Source organism: Balearica regulorum, chromosome 1, assembly GCF_011004875.1.
Source record: "Balearica regulorum gibbericeps isolate bBalReg1 chromosome 1, bBalReg1.pri, whole genome shotgun sequence".
Taxonomy (NCBI): domain Eukaryota; kingdom Metazoa; phylum Chordata; class Aves; order Gruiformes; family Gruidae; genus Balearica; species Balearica regulorum.
In genome coordinates, this window is record NC_046184.1 from 78265928 (window position 1) to 78290880 (window position 24953).

Consider the following 24953-nt stretch of genomic DNA (forward strand, 5'->3'; position numbering starts at 1 on the left):
TCAAGAGCAGCAAAATCCCAGTGTAATACATAACACCTTTACTGGATTTCCATTTAGCAGTTCCCTCTCTTAGCTGCACCAGTATTGTGAACTCTAATGGTAATGTTGCTTGTCTAACAGTCTCGTTCACTCTCAAAAACTATTAAACCTGACAAAGCCTTCCATTTTGCAAAACTTTGTTGCGGAGTATAAAATTCAGTCCAGCTTCACTGGATATATATAAAGTTTTTTCAGGAAAGCTATTAGGACTATACTGAAAAATAATAAACATCTCAGTTTATGTTCATTTAGACTCTGAAAGGTATAATTAAAGCCCTGATTTCTTTATATCCTCCATAAACGTTCAAATCCTCCAGGCCAGGGAGGAAAGGGGACAGATAAAAGCCTACCCTGAAACTTCTCTAGCATAAATAGCCCATAAAAATTAGATAAGCATCACTGTTACCTTCTGTAAGATGAGGTTCAAGTAGACACTCTCTTCCCAGTCAATGTCGGGGTCTCCCAGGCCAGGAAGCTTCTTAGAATCTCTCCGGTAAACTTCAACTTCAACCTGCTAAGAAAATATCAGATCTCCTTGAAAAATATTACTTAAAGGTACTTATATGCAAACGTAAAATTGACACCATAGCTTCCTGCTAGATTTTTCTGTCAGGGTTCGATTTTGCTGACCATGCAAGGTCAGCCCTTGTGAAAGGCTTTGGGTGGAAGTGAAGCTGGGAGGACAGGGGATGTGAAGGGGGAGAGGGGATGTGAAGGAGAACAGGCGAGAGAGGCAGGTCTGTGCAGAGGAATCTCAGTTTTGGACAGCAGCTTCATTTATTCCTTATAACTGGGGCATTTTAGCCAAAAGGAAATGAATAAAATAAGGGATACGCACACATATGTATTTCTCTTAACCCAACCCCTCAGAACGAAACATGTCTCTAGGCTAATGCTCAACATCGCCTACCAGGTAGCTTGTCCCCCATTGGGGTGGGAGTCTCTAGGAAGACGAAGTCCACTATTTAATGCCTCAGAGAGGCCATTTTGGTAATCCCACTTCTAAAGGTTTCACACTGACAGTACTGATTGGACCCAACTACATGTGAGATTTCCAGCTGTACTAAAAACAAGCAAATGACAAATCCCAAATAATCTCAGAAAGCAAAACCAACTCTACCAATGCTAACAAACTGAAGCAATTGAGATCAATATAAAATGTGACTTGATGTAGTACACAGAGTTGAACAGTAGTCTGACACTTTAAAAAACCATCAGCAGCACGGCTTAATCTCTGAACTGGTGCGTAATACAGAATAGGGTGACTAGTAGCGCACACAACAGATGTCCACGCTACGCACTATTTTGACAGCAAAACTAGAAAAGCATTTGGTTTTGTTTGTCAAAAGTATCTTTTTTTGTTAATACAGTAACATACTTTAAGAGATGTTTAAGAAATATCTGAAATACTGTGACCAGTCGACACAGCTGTAGACAAGGCAATTCATGAACTTTTTTTTCCTTTGGTTGGGGCAGAGAAAGAAGGGTAGAGCCAATTTGTTAGAAACCACTGCCATAAAAGTCAGAATACATAAATTAAATCAAATAGAGTAAGATTAAGCCCTATAGCAACTGCATGTATTTCAACTCCTCTGGGAAGGATAAAGCTACAAGACCAAAATATAGTGAAGAACAGTGAAACAGTACAATATTTCAGGACTGACACTATCATCAGATACCATGAAAGCCAAATGCACCGTTTCCTGTCTTTCATTTTTTAACTTAAAAATATCTTTTTTAAATGCCCATAGACTCATACATCATCATTCCTTTGTTTTGTTTTTATTTCTTCTAAAGCTCCTAACAATGAATTTTTCTATTGGCAATATAATTGCACAAACTAATGAAAGTTACTCTAAAAAATAAGACTTGAGCAGCTGAGGGAAATAATCTAATTTAAATTCGTCTCCCAATAAACAAAGGTGATATTTGCACTTTCATGCCTAAAAGCACAGAAGCATCACATTTGCAGGATTCCAGAAATACCCTGTAGAACAAAAGCCATCCTGCCTCTGAAGGAAAGATGTGACGAGAGGAGGAAAGATGTGACAAAAGGACCGGGTGAAGGCAGGACTGAATAACTGCATGGTAAAACTCCAGCTCTAACTAACGCCGAGGTAAGCAAGGCCAAGTGCTCAGCCGACACCACCTCAGTCTCGTCTGCCTCCATACCCATGGAGCCTTTATTTTAATCCAGGCAGAGTTTAATCGTCTCTTACCAATAAAGTTTAAACGTCCCTTTGCAGAAGTCTGTCACTCACCTTTTCTGCCGGTGAAATTAATCCACACATTGAACTACTTCTCCCCAGCAATTACAAAGCCATTGCACAACAACTCTTTCATAGAATGCTCCCCCCACAACTCCATCTCAGATAATGACGGAAAGAGGACCTTTCTTTAATCACTTTTTCCCTATGCATTAACTTAACGTAGGATTCCCGGGCAGTAAAACCTGTGGGTTAGGGCACGGTAGATCACCGTGAATCACCACCATGGCTGTTCCTCGAGCTAACTGCTTAAGCCACACTGTATTCCAAAGGAAATTAATTTAAGGAATTTAAGGAATTCAATTTTTTGCCAGGCAATACGCTGCATGAGGTACAGATCTCTGTTCAACAGGTCAAATCAGGCAGGACAGGAACAACCTCTTCCCAGAGAGAAAGGAGTCAGCAGCAGTCAGAAGCGACAGAGGCACACTCATCTGACCTCAGAAAGACAAAATATGGACTTTCAAATGCTCTCCACGGCACTAGCATCTGCTGGATGCATTTTTGCAGCTCCTGCTCATGCCCAGGTAAGTGTCCTTGCTGAGCGTCAGGGGAACGAACCAGCCCTACCCAGCACCAGGGCAGTAGTTATGCCAAGAAGCCAGCGTTTGCTACGGCAGCCAGTAGTTTCGGATGCCTTACTTCCCGCACCACTGGGGACCTGCTTTATAAAACACAATGAGCTCTGGCCAGGATGCTATAACGAGCAGCACCATCACTCCCCGTCTGACTGGTAATACACTTCACAGTGCAGGCACCCAAATTACAAGTCGCTTTTGAAAAAAAATAATCTCACCCCTTATCTCAAACACCTCTATATCTGCAACATCTCTTTTACTCATTTCTAAACAATTCTTCCAGAAATAGCAAAAAGGTGTCCATAAAGCACCTCGGCATAAAGCAAAGTGCTAAATCTGGGTTGGACAAAACAAACAGCACTTTCCAGGGGCTCAATTTCCTGTTCAAGTGCTGTAGCTCACAAATTAATCTCAGCTCACAAATTAATCTCAGCTACCCTCTACTGCCACAGTGCTGGACATGTGAAGGTGGCCATGTGATATTATGTGAAATAAATCAACAGGTTCAGTTTAACTCATAGCAAATGATCCCAGTGTCGCTAGCACACTGTGGAATCTCAGGTGCCAAGGACGTAGGAAAGACTGGGGCTGACTCCATTCAGACCCTCCAGCCACTTGTTCAGCATTAGCCAATAAAGAAGGCATTAAAAAAAAAAATTTAAAACCCCACAACTCATATAAAGAACTTTGAACGCAAATTTTCACTGTTCCATACATTTTAATGACTATATTGGTTAAAATCAGCAATCAAAATTTCTTGGCAGGCTGACCTAATTTGTCCATGTCCCAAGGCACCTTGCTCAGCATCTGTATGCCTATCTTCCTGGTACTACATACAGGCACCATATATGCCAAGAACTTAAAATCAAAACCTGAGGCCTCTGAGAGTGCCATTACTCAAAAGAACTGTAGTTGTTAGATCACTAAATACTGTAGAAGTAGCTACCTTAGCTGTCAGCAAGGGATTTTCTTCATTTAAGTCCCAATCCAAAAACCAAGAAGTACTAACCTTGTATATTTAAGTGAATCATTTCAAGTGCATGTAGGCATGTGGGATTGACAGTATGGGAAACAGAAGACCTCTCAGTGCTCAGACATCAAATAGACATGCTGTCAAAATCTCAATGAATTCCCAGTAATAGAAACCATTACATGAGTTTAGGGAAGTAAGTGTTGCCAGTGCTGAGCACAGCACTTCCTAAATGAAGAGAAACACCTGCCTTAGAGAAGTGTTGCCTTATATTTACATAGAAATCACATGGTAAATATGAGCCTAATTTTTTTACATATATAAATAACATATATAATACATCAAAAATATATATTAATAAAAAATTAAAATACATTTTCTTAGTATACTTCATGCTTTTTATCAGAACACCATTTTGTGATATTCTAGGCTTAATTCATGTTGTCACGTTTGGCTTTCTGGAGTTAAGAAATGATATAGACTGGAGAACATGCTGCATTTCAGACAGCTGAATCCTCCCAAGAAAACAAGTCTGTCTCAGCCAGGGATCCAGGAGACATTGGGTCTTTTTCCAGGCCTGCTGCTGACTGACTTGGCCATGCCTCACCTCTATGCTTGTTCATTTGGCTTTAGATTAGATGTACCTTCCTGGAAGCATGAAAGTTTATTGATAGAAAGAACTACATAAATACTAATTATTTATTCCCAATGAAATCCAAAAGCCAACCTGGATATTTCCTCATTCAAGTCAAGATGATGACCATTCTACAGTTTCAGCAAGCTGAAACCCATGCTGCCACCTTTATAATGTTTTCACAGGGTTACCAAGCTAAGGCTGTAAAGCAGAATTACATCAGCTGACCTATGTCTGTTACATCGGCTGACCTATGCATCATGGACATTTTACCCTGTTACTTCTTCACAAAGCCCACTTAGGCACATTTGACTAGACAGCGCCTGGGAAAATACCTTATTTTGAGAACTCATTCCAATGATTAATCATCCTCTTGGCTGAAAGTGTGCAATTTCATTTAATTCAGCTGCCTTCCTTTTGCCAGCCTCTGGTTCCTGTCATGCCTTTTCCCACTACATTAAGCTGCTCTTTAATACTCAGTTTTGGTTTGGTGGTGTTTGGCTGGTTTTCATTATTATTTTTATATTTGTTAATATTTCAGATAAACAAGACAAAATTTGTTTACGAGGCCTCTTTACCTCTCAGCAAGGTACCTCTGCAGAACTTGTGCTCCTTTTCCACCCTCTTGGTATTTCACCAGTACCGGAGTTTTCTGGCACCAGCACAGCGCTGGTGTATGCACTCTTACTACTCCCTCAGGATTGCACTCTTCCTGCACAGCAACGTGACTGCATGCTAAATTAATTTGCACTCTGTGCCTCGCCTGTCCATTCCAGAGCCTGTGCGCACTCCTGGCACTGCAATATTGAACTACACTAATAAATAGATCCACGTTTCCTAGGGATCGGGCTGCGCAGTCCGATGCACACGCACTCATAATTTACGCAGCGTTAATGCGTGTCATCTGCAAATCTGAATTCACTGTAATTTTATAATCTCAGTCACCAGTCTCTGAAGACCCCCCCCCCTTACAAACACCTCCATCGGAGGTCGTTTCCCCCTTCATCCACTCCATTTTACCGCTCCTGCTAGCCAGGACCCCCATCATCATCCTGCTTTTCCTCAGCCCATTTCTTTTCCGTGCTTAGCAAATGTTCTGGCTACCTTCTCGCACAGCTCTTGCGTATAGTATGGTCCATCTCTGGGAGTTTATGGGCTTCTGCGCCACAATGCTTGTGCTTACTCTGGAGTGACACAAGAGGTCCTGGAGAGCCTCACACCTACTTCCAGTGGCAACTACTCCTACCTGCAACACACATTATTAGCAAAACTGTTGGTCAGGAGTTATCGTCTGCACGAAAAGAACATCCTAAGTGCAAAGGAGAAAAGGGTCTATTAACACTGATGTATTTTATTCACAGAAATATGGCTTTCTGAGATGTATATATCATGGAGTGGTTATCTTTACAAAAGAACTCAAGCCACACAAGGTCTTGTCCTGGAAGCCAATATAACACATGTTAAGTTATACACTTGCAGACTGCTGGAATATTTTTATCACAAACCCCAGAAAAACCCATCTAAGACCTTGGCCTATGCTTAAAATCTCAGTGATAAACTGGACTATTTTTTTCAACATGCCTATTTGCTCCCCAAAACTTCCAGAATACAATCAATCTTTTTATTTGATATTATTAATATGAAAACTGGGATATTTGGGCCCTTCCGCCCAAAAAACCCTCACTCAGGAGAGCACTCATTCTATATAGTTCTCAAGGCATTAGAGCTGTTTGATGAAACCTCTGTGAATTGAAAATCACCTTGTTCGCACAGCTTAGTACATAAGCCTTTGAAAAACTCCTGAAAAGAAATCTACAATCAAAATCAATACAGGCTGTCAGCTGGGCGGCATGGAAAACATGGGGTAATAAGAAAAGGGTTTATGAGAAGTACTATTTTGTTGGCGTTCAGAAGCCATTCAAAAAAAGCAGATTCTGGTTTTCTGTTACAAAGAAGTCTAATGGAATTACAGGTCTATCTAGTAGTAGCACCACTTTTCAGGTTTTCTTCAGACCACATTCACTAAAAACCAGTAAAGGGAAGAGGATTGAACATGAAAAGGGAGAGGAAGAAGATACAGTGAACAAAATTCAAGACTTCTCTCCACAATACAAGTTCAGCACGGAAATACTCCTACTGTCTCCAGAGCCAGCTGCAATACAGAGACTGAAATTTGATTTTTAGGATTTTACATTGACAGGTTTGGTTCAAAAGATCAGGAAAAATCAGCAAAAGAAAAAAGTTTCTTTCAAAAACTTCATCCATCTTCTACAAAAGCAAAGTTATCTCCAGGGTGTACTCAGCAGCACAGTTTCAAAAGCCTCCATCACACAGTGCATCCAACGACGGTGAAACCTGGTGGGTTTCAACATTAGAAGCATCTCTCTCACATTTATCCAACTATTTCCTTTTACTAGCCTTCCCTGTAGCAAAAAAGTATAATTCCAAAACAGTACCTGAAATACTAACCAAATTAAATGATCTTTTTAAATTAACTGACTAAAGGAACTAATGTCCTTCTCTCCCATGCTTCAGATGAACCCCAGACACAGTCCTAGCTTGTTCTGCTCTCTTCTTGCGCATTATAAATAGGACAAGGGGTAATGGGTTTGAATGCTTTTGGGTTGGAAGGGACCTCAAAGATCATGTAGTCCAACCCCCCTGACATGGGCAGGGACACCCTCCACTAGACCAGGTTGCCCACAGCCCCATCCAACCTGGCCTTGAACACTTCCAGGGAGGGGGCAGCCACAGCTTCTCTGGGCAACCTGTTCCAGTGCCTCACCACCCTCACTGTAAAGAATTTCTTCCTAATATCTAACCTAAATCTACCCTCTTTTAGTTTAAACCCATTACCCCTTATACTGTATGATCACTACATTCCCTGATAAAGAGACCCTCTCCATCTTAAGCAGCTTCACATGCAGTAGCTCCACTACCACAGCGTGAAGGTGGAAGAGGTTGTTTCACAGCCTGCAGGCAGTGACAGGCACACACGTACCCCATCCAGACCCTCTCCAAGCAGAAGCGTTGGTTCTCCAGGACACAGGGCAGCAGAAGAGTCCATCTGTGCAGGTGTGATACTCAGCTGCTTTCATATCAGACTCCTATGTAATCGATACCTACCACGCTTCACACAGCACAAGGCATTTGGTTATGAATTTGGACTGTGAAAGAAGATACATTTTACCAGTATAAACAATTACAACAAAACTTTTCTCTTAGGGGAATAAAAGATGTCTTAAAAAAAGTCAGAGAAAAATATTTAAAGTACAACAAAGAAGTGGTGCTAAATGCTAAAAAGCAGCCATCAAGCAATGTCGGGACAAAAATAAATTTTACTTAACTATAACTGCAATGTTAATGTAGAACATCAAGCCTCCTTTTCTTTCTGGATCCCTTGAACACATACAAGTAAATTGAAACATCATACAGCGTCAATAGTGCTAGCGTAGCAAGACAGTTTATGGATGTGAAGGAGAGAGAATTTGTAGCAGCGTTTTATTAGAACCAACTGGTTAGACAGCAAGAACAAACATCGGGGTATAAGCAGCCATCTTTGGCTCCTTTTGCCACAAAAACTAACCTATTTTTCCCCAACCTACGCAAAGACGTCAGTTCTCACTCCCAAACCTCAGCTCTCCAGTAACCTGAAAACACAGTATCTTCACCGGATTCTCAAAACCCAATATACTTGTGAACTTCATCATCTCCATGACTAATGCCACCAAGGCTATCGTTGACACAAATGCATTTTGGAGGCAGCAATCAAGCTGTGTTAAGCTACTGGAACACTTAGAAGAGTCCTAAAAAAAGGCATTAAGAGAAAAATTCAGGTCTTCTGATAGAAGTAGACCTCCATTAGAATGGAAATGATAAAGGAGCATGCACTTTCTATGTTTTACTTTCACTGTAGCTCTGAAACACTTCAAATGCCAGTACGCTTACTCTTAACAATGTTAACTAAAAGAAAAAAATATACATGCACACCCCCTTATAACTTTCAGAATATTAAAGATGTAGGAACCCTATGTTTTGAATCAGCCACACAAATATTTCAAGCTAATTTAATACACTGGTAATGGTAAAAGGAAGGGTTATATTGATTTCCGCATCTAAAAAACCATTTAAATCTATAAGCTCCATGACCTTGATTTAATGCAGAGCACTCTACCCTGGTCTGAACATTTGATGGTATTTTTACCAGGCAGGTGTCAGGCGTGAGATTAGCAGACATTAGATTCAGCCTGAGCCAAAGCTACCCAGTACCAGAAGAAAGTTTGTGCGCAGTGATTCCTATTCATCTTGCTCTTGGGGAGGGGGTGGAGATAATTCATAAAAAACCCGAGAAGTGGAAAATAAGGCTGCTGCCTGAAATTCAGCGGCAATACAGATCTGTGTGACAACTACTGAAATCTTTGCAATGTCTCTGGCTTTAGCACCTCTTTCAGCTCACTGGAGTAAGGCTGGCTGCACAGAGGCTGACCTGCCAAAAATCTGCCAAAACGTGTCCAAACTTCCCCTACAGCGTAGAGCTGCCGTTACGGCAGCATTTGCTTCTTTGGGCAAAAATTCCCCATCTCCATACCATTGAGATGCAGGTCACTCCTTGCTTCCTTGCCTACGTACTAGAACGTATCAACAACATGATGCAATTCCGAAGGAAAAGACAGTATCTCAGGAGCTGCCAGGACTCTTTGGCACAGAAATAGGGCAGTTTCTCAGAACAAGACATCACCATGAATGACATGGAGGTCACTATAATCTCCAAAGACTTTGGCCTCACGTATATTTAACAAGCTGGGAGAAGGCACAATAACACAGACCTGTATACAAAGCAGTGTTTTTGTGTTTTGTAATAGGCTGCCAAGCATTGTTGTAGAATATACACCCAAGAAGACAACATGAACTGATCTGACCAAGTCACCCATGAAAATCCATCTGCTCACTCATCCGCTCGGCATCGACAGACCTGTCTCTATTAAATGGGAAGAAAATCAAAGTAGTCTGGTATTTTCTGGAGCGTGCAGAGAAGCCCTATGGGAAGGGTGCATCCCCAGTCCTGTCACATAGAGAAGCTGCAGAAGGGACGATAACATTGACAACAGAGTACACTATAAGCCTTGCCTAGAATATTTAATTCCAAGATAATATTTAAAAGGGGACAACTGTATTTAACAATGCCACAATGTACTAAAACGAAAAAGAAAGATTCTTTCAGATGTCATACAGAGCTTTCTTTTTAGGATTACAGGATACTGTAATTTTCACTGGCAGTAACTGTAAAGGACAACGAGAAGAAAGCCCTCCAAAACAAAATTCCAATTCCTTTTTCCCAGATACTATTAATTATATTTAGAGGTTGCACTTGATCCTCCTGGAACGCACTCTGGAGCCCGCACAAAGGCAGCATAACGCCCAGTAGCTATGGCAACTTGACACCCACCTTAGCTATAAAGCTGAAACAAAGCCCATTGCAATAAAGCAACTGTGAACTCTCTTGCACAAGATGCAAAGTTCAGCTACAGACAAAACCATCCATTTTCTAAACATCTGCTTTGATATTAATTACTTAGAATTCTCTCCCCCCAGTCATTTTGGTATAATCAAAAGCCAAACCAACAGAAAGAGCAGTAAATTACCTAAAAAGCTGACTGTAATTTCTAGTGTCTCTGGACAAATCAGAACAGCAGGAAGAGATCTCAGACTCCAGTGTCTTGCACAAGTGTCTTCAAAAGGTCCAAGTGGGACAAGTTTTGTGCCCAACAGCAGTTGCTCATCTTTTCCATGATGTAATTACTCAGAATCTATTCATAGCTTTGGAGTCTCTCTTCCATTTGTTGGCATGAGAAATGCTGGGTGACTGTAACTTCTACTACTCATTCACGACCTGCAGGCGAGAAACTCCGCAGCCCCGATCACCCCAAAAGGCAGTATTTATACCCTACCTCTGCCAACACCATGCTGACATTTAGTTTCAACATTCAACTTGGAAGAATTACTGCAAACGCTACGTGTATTTGTAGGCAAGGACATGGGAGGGTGTTTGCAGGTGGAACAGGAGCCTTGGAGAATGGCAGTGGATTATCTTCTTTCATCACCCAAGGTGCAGGGTGGCTGACGAGACATGAAAGGTCTTGCTACAACAGACACCATTCCTACTCCAGCCCATACTAACTGGGAACAGGGGGGGTCACAGGTGGCTACCAGCAAGCATACTTTTAATATTAAAATGTAAACAAACAATTCACTCCGTTTTGTCCCACTTACCTGTAAAGAGGAGACCCATTCAAGTTAAAATCATCCACACTAAGTTGCAAGAATAGCTGCAATACTTCCTATCTTGAAGAAGCTGTGTTAGTTTAAATAAGCAGCTGAACTTGTTGCAAAATGTCTTCTCCCTTCCTGACCTCTTCATCACATCTCTTGCGTGTATTTAGGACTTAGCAGCAGCAGCAATCACCTCATGTGAATGTGGGATTACAAGATAGATGTCATCTTAGAGTAAACTGGCTATATGCATAGAAAGCTGTAGGGTTACTGATGAAATGGTACATAGAATGGGGAAAAAAAACACCCAACATTTTGTTTAAGAAAATGGGACTTACACAACCAAGTTCCTTCCTGCTCCAAGCTGTCTTTCAAATGTGTTGGCCAACTTCAACAGACACCCTCACATTACCACTACTGCTGAAGAAGGGCCAGGGAAGCTCAGTCTTTTTCTAACTTACTTGCCATGAACCGCCCGCAGTGCCAGCTACCCTTTGCATTGGTAGCACCAAAATAAAAAAAAAAAAAAAAAAAAAAAAAGACAGAAAAAGACCACAGAGGGTAAAAGACAGGGGACATTGCTGGAGGGACACTGGGGACAGAGCAGGAAGATGAGGGGCTGTACTTGGGAGGGGCCCAGGGAATACTGCAAGAATGGAGTCACAGCAGACAAGAAGAGAAGCAAGATTAGTAGAGGTGGATTTTTATAAGAGATCATTTTACATATCCATTGGCCTGGCTATATTATTCCACAACTCACTGAACACTTTATTTTACCCTTTACATTTAGCGGGTATGAAATTCTTGCCCACTGAAGTGACAAAATTCTCAGCAATTTCAGAGGAGTTGGGATTTCACCTCAAGATTTTCCAAGTATTTGTAACTTCTACACACATACCTCAAGGTAAGTTTAACATTGGTGTATCCACAATAGTCTAGATTGAAATCTTTAAAAATCAGGCAAACCACTGTAACTATGATCAGATTCCAAAGAGGAATAATTGCATATAACATTCATTAATACAAAGATTCACCACACAGGACCTTTTCTTTTGGACAAAGGTAATTTGCAGGATATACAGACCTACTTGCAGTCCTATTGTTAAAAGCCACAGATCTTGTAAGATTTATTAGTCTTCATGTAAGAAATATATAAAGAAACAGTAATGATTATAAATAAGGTAATGAGCACTGGGGAAGCTAAAAAGAATACACCTGATTTATAAAACATTTCTATTTGGTACAAACATACAAAAGGAAGTAAACAATGATATATATATAACAATTTTATTTTATTTTTGTCACCTAAAGGTTCTGCTTGTAATTATGAAACTGGACAGATATGTTGGGGAAGACAGACATTAGAAGGAGAATCATTAGCATGATACATACTATTATTTTTTTATTCCTGTGGATTGATATTAGTTAAGAAGGTTAAAACAGGCAGTGATTTCACCATATTTGAGAAGGTTCAGCATGGTTCCCAATCACTTAAGTTTAGCTTTTATCAGGCAAAGAGCTAGAGGTACGCTTTCCTTTCATAGTTAATTTGGGGTTTTAAAGAGAGTAAGATGAGTAGGCTGACTGTTCTGCCTTCTAACAATCAAACAGGACTTAAATCCTTAAGGGAACAAGATGATCACGAACTAGATGGCTTAGGAACTTTTTCTTGTGCTAACCAAGAGCTTTTCAGGAGAAAGCCTCATACACCTGCAAAGGGGAGCAAAGCAGGGCTCTGCTGTGCCTTGCCACATGGGTGTTCTGATTGCAGCACTGAAGTGCTTTGCCAGACGCTAAAGGGAAGGGAGGACAGAAGAACCATCATGGATCACTTATCTTAGTTCCCAAAGAGGATTCTCCTGCCACATTTTTTCTGTGCCCTCTTTTGTCCCTTTTATATATTCTGAAGAATGAGATTTCCAGTCTTTCTGCTCAAGGTTGTTCCTTGAACAAAGCTCTGAGCAAGATCTGCTAAAATCCTAATCTTGCACCACTTGGTTGCACAACCCTCTTGCACCTTCCTCGGGCTAACGCGCAATAACGCTGAAAGGCTCAGGCTGGGGAGAACAGAGGAGACTGTACCCGCAGACTGGTTGACTCATCCCCTGTTCACTGAACAAGTGCAGTTGCAGTCTAAACTTGAAAACAGCAAAGTCAACTCACACATAACCTTTATTCTCTCCCTGTTCTTTCTTTGTTGATATTCAGTTTTGCAAAGCTATTCTCACTACTGACATGGGTTTCAGTGCTGCTGTAATTCCTTACAACCTAATCTTTCTCCTGTCATTTATTGATCTGGTTGCAGTTGACAGCTTAATGGCATAAGACTGCCCTAAAGTCAACATTTTAGTTTACCTTAGAATGAGAAGTGCTCTGATTTGTGAAGTCCATTCCCTGAAATTCAAGGTTAATTACACTGCTCATAATTCCAGCACCTTTCAGAAAGGATGAAGCATCACTGCAAACATCACCCCACTTTGATCTGCTGGCTCCTCCTTCCACCTAACTGCGCTTTTGGGGGAAGAACAGACTTTGGTCTATGACTAGATCTGAACTCAACAGTAAACTTTGAAGTCAGACCCCATTTATCTCTAATGAGACAAGAGTAAAAGGCATGCAGGGCAATCTATAACATCAGTTGGCAGCTAGAAACAACAGCTTCCTCCCTCTTCAAAGACAGAAAACACCCTCCTGTAACCTTTGCTCTTCACCGATCTGTAGCAAAAAATACTGTTTGCTCTCCTCATTTGAGGGCACACACTGAACACTAGTTTTTCAGACCCTGCACTGCCTTGAGATTATGTTTTCTCACTGAATTATCATATTCTTTCTTCATTATTACATATGTTTATAGCTCAGTATTAAAGAAATCACCTGAAAATTAATTACCGCTCTTGCAAAAGTAATTCTTAATCACAAGGAATTCTACCAAACGTATTCTGTTTTCTTCTTTTTCCATGAGCACAAGACATTCCTACTGGATCGGCAAGTCAGTCATAGAAAACAAAGATTTAACAAGCCTACACACCTACCTCTTTCCAGTATCTGCATATTGTACATGAAGAAGCAGAATCTGAAGCGATAAAAAGGAGTAAATTATAAGACTGAGAAGAGCTAATGGGACCCACAGAGTTAAAAGTTGACTTAAACCAACCATAATTGACATTACTTGCATGAAAAGAAACCAAAAAGTCTAGTTCTGTCTTTGCAATTCTAGCAATAGCAGAAGAGATATAAAAGATAAAACAAATAAGAAAACTGCAAGTTGTTCAAATTACTGGAACAGTCTGAATGCTTGATGATGCTCAAACAAATGAGGGGAAAGCAACAACATGCAAATCGTAAGATGCATGGAGTGTGGAAACTGTTTTCCCCCAGCATAGCTCTGGCACCAAGAAAGCCGCTATAACTGCGGTTAAGCAAGAAAAGGCTGGGAGTTAAAACATGCTGATCAGTATCAGCAAATCAAGAAATCACTGTATTTGAGATAGACAGAGTAATCCTAGCTGCTACCTGACACTGCTACTCTGTGAATCGCATCAACTTTCATTCCCAAATTCAAACACTCCTTAAATCTGCTAAATCAGCTTTCAAAAATTGAAAGGATAGATACGCGTGTGATTATTTAAGCACTATCAAATGTGGCCCCAGACCACAGAGTAACCAATATTTTCAGATGCAACAGGTTGCTCACTGTTACCTTATTCCTGTAATTATTTCCCAGTCTTCCTGAATTTCTCCCCAGAAAAACACAAGCACCTGAAGCAATACATAGCATGCCTCCTGAAGAATACAGTCAGCAAAACAAGGGAAGGCACAAAGGCAGCAAAGACATGGGAGAAATAAGATTACAGAATGTTAATAAGTCATTGTATTTCAAACCATCTCTGTTGGATGTGGAAATGAATAAACTGGGTTACTGACCAGAAAACGTGGAGGAAAAATACTCTTGGTGGATAGACTAGACATTTAAGTTCTAATGACTAGCATATTTAGCGACTTGATTACAATATTCCAGAGCTTCGATTCAATTGCATATTAATTTCAACACTGAAAATAGACATTTTCATACCTCTAATGAGCAAGCTGACACTGTGTAAACCATAGATCAAACACGCTAAGCGCTCTGCTGAACCGGTAGCCTGATGAAGCTTTCAGGGAGCTCCAAGTAGATACTTTCACCTTTTCCAGAGTGTGAAACCCAACCTGGCAGTGCTCTACTGTCCCTCAACCTCCCAGTGACTCAGATACGCTGCATTTGCAGTACTGAATTATTCATTACAGTTCTATCAGATGGGGGTCTGGGCTTCTTTTCTTCCCAATGAAGCTTCTCTCTGCTGCAGAGAATAGAGCACCTTCTCAGCCACATGACTCAGGGCTGTCATGTTTCTGTGCAATTCCTATTAAATTCACTTCTGATCCTGGCTTTCTTGTCACCCTATTTGACTGCTTAAGGAGAGTTCTTCAGAGACTGGAAGCAATAAAAAGCAGTTCACTAAAAATGCCCCTGCAGCCCACACCCCCTTCCTGAGTTGGCAGTTTACCAACTGCGACGCTATGAGGATTTTCAGCTGCATGCTCACTTTGCCTCAGACACAAATTTACTCTGGAAATAGGACAGAATATGAAAGCATCTCCACCCCGAACGCTCATTAGGCTGCCAGGTATGTCACAAGCATATTCCAGGTCACAGACGGCCAGATCCAGTTCTGTGGGGGAAAGAGATGTTCTTGTCACACCCTGCGCAGCATTCTTCTCGTCGTTTTTGCCAAGCAGTGTGTCACAGCACACACAGGCAATGGAGATGGTCTTGCAAAAAAATGCTCCTTACAGAAAAGCCTAATATCAATCTGATAATGCCAGTGTTCCTTTTCCATGTTTCAAAATGAGAGCAATGTGTTGATGCTGTCCTCTTCTGCAGAAGTCACTGTTCCTACTCACTGCAACACCTCCACGAACTTAGCACAATGGAAGAGCTGAGGCACAACAGCAGCCCCTCTGTACTGATTCGAACATGTTGCAATCATTGTTTGTTCCCACATACTATCCGTGTACAAGGAGAGAAGTTATTTGGAAAAAAAAAAAGATGCATTTTTTGGCGATTTGTTTATCTGTTGCATTCAGATGGTGATGTGGAACCGCCACGAGACATCCTGTTTGCTTACAATGTTCAAAAAAAAAAAAAAAAAAAAGAAAAAAAGCACTGCTCTGAAAGGTACAATTGAGACAGCAACGTAAGATTTTTTAAAACTTGCATTTCTGCTAGATGCTGAGTTCAGGTTGTCAAATCTTCCAGCCAGACAGATGGTGACAGTGAATTAGAGATTCAGCTATGAAAATCTTGTGATTTTCAGTGGGAGTCATGTGCCTAAAGTCATTTAGCTTTGGAAACTAACTGGTCTCCCACCACAGTCAATATTTGTTGTGTCACAGGTCCAGATGCACATAAACGTGTAAACCATGGCTCCTGTTCAGTTCCGTTTCTGAAGCTGCAGCCACAATGCCCGTAGCTTCAGCTTTTTGAAGACTTCACAGCCTGAATGACTACCCCATGCGTTTGGCAGCAACTCTACTCCTCCACATTTACAGGATGCTGAAGAAAACAGGACCTACTCCAAAATCCAGGCAAGCTCAGAACATATACCAACAGTGTCTTAAATTTATCTTTTTTATTGCTTTGCCCTGTAAATACAGCACCCTTTTCAGGTGACAAAGCACGATGGTAAGGCTGAAGGGGTTAATACAACCTAGCTCTTCTGGTCTGTCATTGAGGTTTTACCTTAGTTTCCCTACTCTGCAGTTGTCTCTGTTAACACCATACTAGCATCTTCTGTAGTCCCATGAGAAAGTAAAGCTTCTCTCTACGGAAAGATTAGAAGCTTGCAGCTGTAACAAAGCATAATCCTTTATATCTATAAATGCCTTGTGCACTGGAAAGAGCCAGAGATACTAAATCTTGATCTAACACTGCTTTAAAATCAGAATTTCAAGTCCAACCACTTGAACCTTTTAAAGCTGTAGGTCTTGGCACCGTACAAGACCCTTTGTAAGTGAGGATCAGGGCTTACGTTTCGCAGCGGGTCACATCAGCTGGTGTGTGAGGCAGCAGCAAAGGCATTTTTTGAGTCTTAACAGTGCATAAAGAGCAACAAGTCAAAGGGATTCCACCTTAAAAAAAGCCTACTAAACCCTTTAACCTTGAGAAGACCTATGCTCCACAGCGCCTTGCCTGCGCAGATCCTGACAGACAGGATCTGTGGTTTTGCTTAAAGACATTGAGAGAAGCAACATCTTCAAAACTTGGCAAGAAAAACTGCAAGAGCATTATTGTGACATGCCAAGGAAACACAAAGTTGAATGCACTTCTCTTCAGATCCAAGAGTCTGTGTAATGGATATAGCCCAGCATTTGATAGGTCAGCTCTGCCCTGGGATGGACCATACTAAGATCTTAATTGCTGTTTCACCCGTACATGCGCAGTTTAGAAATCGGTGGGGTAGAAAAGAGAAGCAAATGGAAAGTCACTTAGACCACAGGGTCTACGAAGTAGATCATTTAAAAGGTCTTTTAAAATAAAATTTACGATGGCAGAGAAATTTACTGTCATCACCTATTGATATATCAAATTGTGAGATTTATTACTTCAATCTGTCGTGACTAAGCTGCATCCAAAGCCTTTCTAATTCAGCCTTAAAATTGAACAGAACCTCTAATCTTGATCCTATCATTTTTTCTGCTTACCCTCTATTACACTTCAACTTAAAATCAAATGTTATTGCTGACACTCTTCAGCTCCAGTAAGCACAGAAAAAACCCCACAAGCAGGAATGACTTTTAATCACACAGAACAGCCAAAGCCTGAAAACCATTTGATAAATCGACACTTGTTTCTTGCTGTCATGAATCATCACACCATGGCATGCAAATGATGCTAACATGCCGCATGAGCTCGTCATCTCAGAAAACAAACATCACCATTGTCAGCATGCAGAAAAACACCCCCTCCTCGCTCAATCCATTTTTGTTGTCATTTACATCGGTCCTACAGAAGATTACTGTGCTCAAAGCTGCGCCGATCTTATTTGCATGAACATAAACTAATGCTCTGAGATGCCATAACACAACGATTCAGCTTACACATCTCTGCCAGCATTCTTCAGTCAAAATCTACAATTGCCAGGCAAATGCAGAGCAAATATATAGTGTCTATGCATGAACTACAATGAACTTGCTTCTGTATACCCCAGATACAAAGAGACCCACTTCTACAGTTCCCTAATAGTCAACTTCTGTGTGGCCCATGGAGAAATGATCACCAGACCATTCGTCACAGCCTGAGCACAAGGCAGGAGCCAACAGTGCAGCTCCAGTCCTAATCCTTCATGGTCCCAACCAACTCTGAACCTCTCCCCTTCATCTAACTTTTCAGTCTACCTCTAGGGACATAAATGAGAGAGCACAGTTTGGTGTGTGGCAGGGAAGCATGAAGTTATATTTGGCTTCTAGAAATATCAGTCTCTAGCTTCTTCCCCTTTTAATGATATGACTTTGGTATTTTGACACCATCTTTCAAGAAAGAATGGCCAAAACTACAAAGTAAAATAAAAACCTGTCTAGGCATAACTCAAAGAGTAGGGGTAGTTGTTTGGCATCTCACTGCATAGGACAGGCTCAAAAATTAGATACAAGAGGGGTTGGAACTGCAGCAAAGCAGTCAGTTAACATCAAACAGGAGGAGAGCTGCACAGATACCAAAGAATCAAACTATGAAGTTTCACAAGCAACTGAAGTATTTCAAAGTCACAGGAAGGGTTCATTTCTCAGAGGAAGAGCAAAATGCAGGCAGTCAAGGATGAGTTATAAAATACCATGTGTGCTAAAAGGCACACTCCCCATCTTAGTTGTTATAGCAAGCGATTCACTAATGCTGATTTTGTAATAACTACCAGTTACGAAAACTCCTCACAAATAAAAATTATTTATGATGCTTTTAGGAGACTTAAATAAAGCTGAGAGCAAACGCAAGGGTTTATTTCCCTGTCTCCTCTCTATGAGAGGTTCAAGCACTTTAAACTGATAAATAAGTTAAACAGAGATAGATGAGGGGTCTGTGAATGAATTTAAGCAACCAGGCTTCCTCTGAGGTTCACCTTCCTTGTTGGGAAGGACAAGAGGTTAAATAACCCATGTTTTATTAGCCTGAACAAAGCCACAATATTGTTTGATGTGACACAGGCATGCTGTTATAGTCATTTAAACAATGATTAGGATGAAAGTTTCCTCCAAAAGTCTTAAAGCTCCCCAAGTATGCGGGCCAAAGACTACTAAACCACTAATCTGACAGAGAAAAATCAGTATTTTGCCATCTTCTCCTTAGTGGTTGTCATGATGGAACTTGCAGGGGTGGGAGGGAAGTGATAAGATAGTTCTGCCCATTTCCTGTATCTCCAACAAAAATGTGGGTAAACTTCTGGGATCCTTTTCTCAAGAAAGTTGACAACTATGGTTCTTTATGTCACCACATTTAAACGCAGAGAACTCTGGTATGTCTGGTTAAAAACACTCTTGCATACACCATATGCACGTATCTGTGATCAAACGGCAGTGTAAATTATTTACATATGTCAGGAAGTTAATCCCTGTCTCTTCTTCCCCCTTTTATCTTCCTGCTTTTGATCCTCTGCAGCCATGTCCTTAATTCCCAATAAAACCACCATTTCTCTTGGTTTTGTTTCCCCCGCTTAAGGGGAAAACTGCCATGAAATTCTGAGAAGTTTCTCAAATCTCTAATAAGAAAATACCTGTGCAGCAGCACTAGGCTAACTGATTATGTGTTTTCAAGAAACAGTACTTCTATAGGAGGGCATATCATCTTTACTGTAGACTATGAGAATACAGGCGTTTCTTCACTGTTCATCACTACTGTACCCCAGCTCCAGGAGGCTGCATGTACTCTGCTACTGAGTACCCAAACTGGTGTTCATTCCTGATACTCTGCTATCTCAGGAAGGGTTCTTCTAGAAATACCAGTGCGACCACCTTCCTCCTCTTTTACTCCTCCCTTTCTACAGATTTAAACTTTATAAATTGAAAGTATCATCACTGAAAAGCAAAACAAAAAATAGCATGCATGTCCTCCCTTCTCCCTAAACACAGGCTGACCAACATAAAAGCTTCCCCAAAAAAGCATGCAAACTCTCTGATCACCTCAAGCCTGTGTCCTAGCTTTGGCTGGGATAGAGTTAATTTTCCTCCTAGCAGCTGGTACAGTGCAGTGTTTTAGATTTAGGATAAGAATGATGTTGATAACACACTGATGTTTTAGTTGTTGCTATGCAATGTTTACGCCAAGTCAAGGGCTTTTTTAGCTTTTCATACTGCCCCACCAGTGAGGAGGCTGGGGGTGCACAAGAAGCTGGGAGGGGCCACAGCCAGGACAGCTGACCCCAACTGACCGAAGAGATATTCTGTACCATATGACATCATGCCCAGCATACAACTTGGAGGAAGCTGGCTGGGAGGTGACCGTGGCTCAGGAACTAGCTGGCCATCAGTCAGCAGATAGTGAACAACTGTGCTGTGCATCACTTGTTTTGTATATTCTATTATTATTATTATCATCTTCCTTTTCCATCCTATTAAAATGTCTTTATCTCAACCCACAAGTTTTACCTTTTTTCTCTGATTCTCTCCCCCATCCCACTGGGAGGCGGGGGAGAATGAGCAAACCACTGTGTGGCTCTTTTAAGCTGCCCGCTCGGTTAAACCACAATAGTCTGTGATAGTGAAGCTCACTTATATTGCTGCTGATGTTCACAGCGTTAACCATGGTATTTCTCTATGGGCCAGTTCTGCACAACTTCTTTTGGTGGGCAGAGCTGGAGATTCCTCATCCTCGGCCTGTAGTTCTTCAGATGCGTCAAGTACTCCAGAACACCAAATCCCATGTTACCTTAAATTTCCCAGGTTAAAATATATCATTACTCACCTTTTTCCCCTCCGTACTATCACCACTGACATAGGACAGTTTTCGACGGACATAGAAGAGCATATCGTCTTGCCGGGGGGCCCACTTCTCCATAAAGTACGTTGAAAACATCCAAGTCCAGAATACAATACGGTCATCTTTGAAACACCCTAAGAGACATAAAAAAAAAAAAAGGAGAAATAAGAGTTGTGGAATTAGCATGTCACGTTTCATTGTGCTTAAGACAGCACCTGAAATCTTTCCTACACATGGTGCAGTCGAGCCCAACTGTAGCAGAAATACTCTTTTACAGCTCAGAGTAAGTTTTTCTAAAGAGTACAGCATAGCCATCATTCAGCATGAACTCACAACTTGTCTTTGGCCATCGTCGACCAAAACCACCTTCTAGCAATCAATCTGCCCCTGTACACAACCCACACAGATCAAGGCCCACGAGCATACCCTGGCTACGCCTATGCCACAGAGAAGGACAGGCCTAGTGCAGCAAGCTAGAATACATCAGAGAAGCGCTCAAGGAGTAATTCCAATGGCATGTGATGCCAATATATGCTTCAGTTAATGACATCAAGCCATCAGCTGCCCACAGGTTTATATACACTCTCAGGGAGTATAGCCAATCCTTCAGAAACTAGCAGCTGATACCTTAAATCGATACACAGGAAGAAGAATGTACCCGCGCAGAGGTGACTGTCATTCACCTTCTCTCTGACAAGGAACAAACCCCAGCTCTTCCTCAAGGAAACGAGGAGTTTTGAAGTCCTGAATCTCAATTAAACAAGAAAAAATAGGGGCAGAAGGGGAAAAATGGGAAGAGGAAGACGCAACAAAGTCTTGTTCAAGGAGACAAAGAAATTACGTCAGCATCAGGAATAGCATGGCAGTTGGCCTCTCACCAGGAAAAGAAGGCACAGTAGAGGCGACATCACAGTTTGTGAAACTCTTCAAAGCACTTAACTATAAAAAAAACAGCAAATGGTGCTGCATCTCTTCCATGCTGTAGTGCTTCCACACTGTTACAAGACCAAAATTTATACAGACAAGGAAAGAAATCACTACTGTGCCTGGTGACAAGGGAGCTGAATTTCTCCACTGCTGCTCAGTCCTATTGGAAGCTCCTTGATGGAGTAATTGCATCCCCTCCCCAAAGCCTTACTGAGACATAACTGCGGCTGTTAGCCAGAGTCTGGCTGTTTTAAAGCCTGTGAAGACAGAAAGACAAAAAAAAAGTTATATTGCTGAGAAACAGCAAAAACCTGAAATGGATGATGGATGGTAGTGTTATGTACAAGCCAGCCAGACAGGTGGGGGGGTGTGCATGCACACATGTGCAGCTGACAACTTGGCCTCCAGAAGATCTATCCTTTACAGTGCCTACTTCCCTAGAAGCTACACATTGGCTACCAGACTGGTACACACATCGCTGCTCCCCAGCCCACAGCTACCATTCAGGTTGGTATGTTTCCCTCCCAGTGGTACACTACATGGACGAAATAGTTCTGCAGAGAGAAGCATCTTGCATAAGACACAAGTTGTATTTATTTACAGTGATACCTGGATTAAGCTTTAGAAGATTTTCCAGTCAATTGCCAAGAAAGCTGGCACATACCATAACAATGAACACGATTTTTCTTAGATGCTGGCGGCTAACTTCAGGGCTTCATAAAGCCATCAGTCATTTAACCCACAAGCGTAACTCAGCACATTTTCCTACTTCATCGTGTGTGCAATATTTGCAAGACAAATCTTTCCTTCAATCTTTAATTACTGTGGTGGGCAGGAGATTAGACTTTCAAATTTTTTAGCAGACAAATGGGTGATTGAAATCAAAACCTTAGGTCTCTCCAACTAAATACAAAAGTAATACTGAAAACAAAATGAAATTCCACTGACGGACCATGCACAGAATACATTAACTGACATCAAGCAGGATGGTACTTGAAAGTATGCATTTAGTTGATTATATTTAAAAAAAAAAAATTAATGAAAAGGCCAAGAGAGAACAGAAAAAGCCCAAAGTAGGTAGTTCCCAGTGCAGGTTAATTCTAGGGCACGCTGCAATTGCTTTATTTGCATGGCCACAGTGAAGTCATTCCACTTACTTAAGGCGACATAGAACATACTGTGCAATCACGAATAAAATCTGCAATGCACTTAAGGACTATCTGTTTTTTCCATCAGAGAAAGGGAATCAAGCACTGGAGAGATCAGATATGGGATGCTGGGCATCTGCACCATCTGAACCCCTCCCTTGGGCACAGCTGAACAGGACTATATGGCGAACAGCTATTCTGAGAGCCTGCCACACAGCAGTGGATTTAAACATGTTCAGACTCCCAAAATCAGGCTGAGAAAGAATAAGATTATCATCAGTCAGTACATTCACAGATAAACACCAAGAAGAGGAAAAGAACTATTCAGGTTTAAGGATATACCGCTGACACAAGGACAAATGGCTCTAAACTACCCACCAACACATACGTAGGCTGGAAATTCGAAGCTGATGCCTAAGCATTCAAGCCATAAAGTTCAGGACCAGCTCCCTCAGTTGGGGAGAGAGTGCAAAAATCCCTACAGCTGTAAAGATAGAGCTCAGCTTGGGTAAGAAGGTTCATATGGTACCAGCGACAGCCAAGGACACCATGACCCAATCCCACGTCTATATTTAGCAAAGAGTAGAAAACAGGGCATGCATTCATCGTGATTCATTAATGGTCTCAAAGAAACTTATTAAATCTCACGGTTTCTGAGTACCTGAATTCCCAGCCTTAATTAAATGAAGAGGGAGGAGGAAAGGGGATTGCCCTGAGTTCACCTGGAGTTCTAGGAAAATCAAAGGAAAAAGAAAAAAAGAATCTACATTCTATAAGAATCATCTCTGAAAAAGTTCTGGTGTTCAGAAGGACATCACTTTGGTTTTACTTCATAAATGAGTAAACAACAAAACCCTAGCTAAGCCACTCCTAAATTTATATAAGGATGTTTTTCGGAGGGAGGAGGGGGGGGATACATTTTCCCCTTATAAAGCAAAAATCATCAGGTTCTCTAAACCCGGCATTACAAACAAGGGTTAAACCACTTTTCGATTCTGGCAATACCTGCAAAAACCTGAGAAGCTGTCATATGAGCTGCTTACCCATCAGACACATTTTATGCAACAAAGCACAGGAGTTAATACGCTCTTCTGAACTATTTATGGGTGGTTATGACACAGCATTAATACATGCAGAAGAACAGCAGAACAGGGTAAGGTACCAAGAGTTTGTGGGTGCTTTTACCCTTGTTGGGGTATGCAGGACAAACTGACTCAAGGTATTCAACACTAGTCTAAAGAGAAAACCAGAGGACAGAAGTGCTGCGGCAGTGAAACTACTTCAGCACTGCAGCATAATGCGGGGGGGCGGGGGGGGGGAAAACCCTTGAAAATCCTTATAGCAATGCTGGATGGCCATCAATTCCAAACCCCACCTGCAACAGACGAGATGTAAAATTGTCCTCCAAGCTTCAGGGATACTTGCAGACATTGCTGTAATTAAAACCAGTCTGAGGATGTTCTAACTGTTCTCACTGCAGTGGTTAAAGGACTTTTCTTGAAGCCAAAAAGAGCCAAATCACTGCAACACAACTGCTTTTATTACATTTTAGTAGAAGCAGGAAGGATGGTGAACAGCACACAAGAAGAATTAGCCTTTAAAATCTACTATTAAATAGCATTAACTTGGAAAGGAGACAAGAAAATTTGTAATTGTACTGCAGACTTCTTAAAACTTGAGAGGGGGAAAAAAATCTATTCCCATTTCAAGCCAGAAACTGTCACATCCAGTATGTCCACTCAAGCTTGCCTTCAACTATTAGAACCTCAAAAGCACAGCGTACCCTTGCAGTTATTTTGGTGGTTTAAAGCATCTCACCGGAAGCCCACCCGCTTTGCCAAGAAGAAACTTTGAAACTGCTTTTAAAACTGTTTTGGGTAATGGATTTGAAACTGTCAGGCTAACAGCCCAGCAGACAAAGTTATTCTTTTCAATAGGCAGAAGAAAGCACAAAGCCTTAACTTCTCAGCCTTTGCCACAGCACCTTGTTGCGGGGCCTCAGCTGTGCTCGGAGAGCAGTTCTGTCCCCATCACATGCCACCCACCAAAGAAAGGGACAGACCCAGCTCGCAGTTGGATTGCTGATGACCGTCACCCTCTGCTATTATACTCAATAC

General features: G+C 41.4%; 1 protein-coding gene across 2 annotated transcripts in view; it reads right to left on the reverse strand.

The window, feature by feature from the left end:
* The window catches only part of KIAA0930 (KIAA0930 ortholog), a 77920-nt gene that overhangs the window by 21275 nt on the left and 31692 nt on the right, over positions 1 to 24953 (reverse strand). The window contains exons 2-3 of one of the 2 annotated variants that reach the window (XM_075760226.1): positions 20747 to 20895; positions 446 to 553 (exon numbers count right to left, since the gene is read on the reverse strand). In XM_075760226.1, the coding sequence (XP_075616341.1) occupies positions 446 to 553; positions 20747 to 20895 (257 nt within the window). The remainder of the gene's footprint in view (positions 1 to 445; positions 554 to 20746; positions 20896 to 24953) is intronic. The other variant, XM_075760236.1, reaches the window with a different exon arrangement.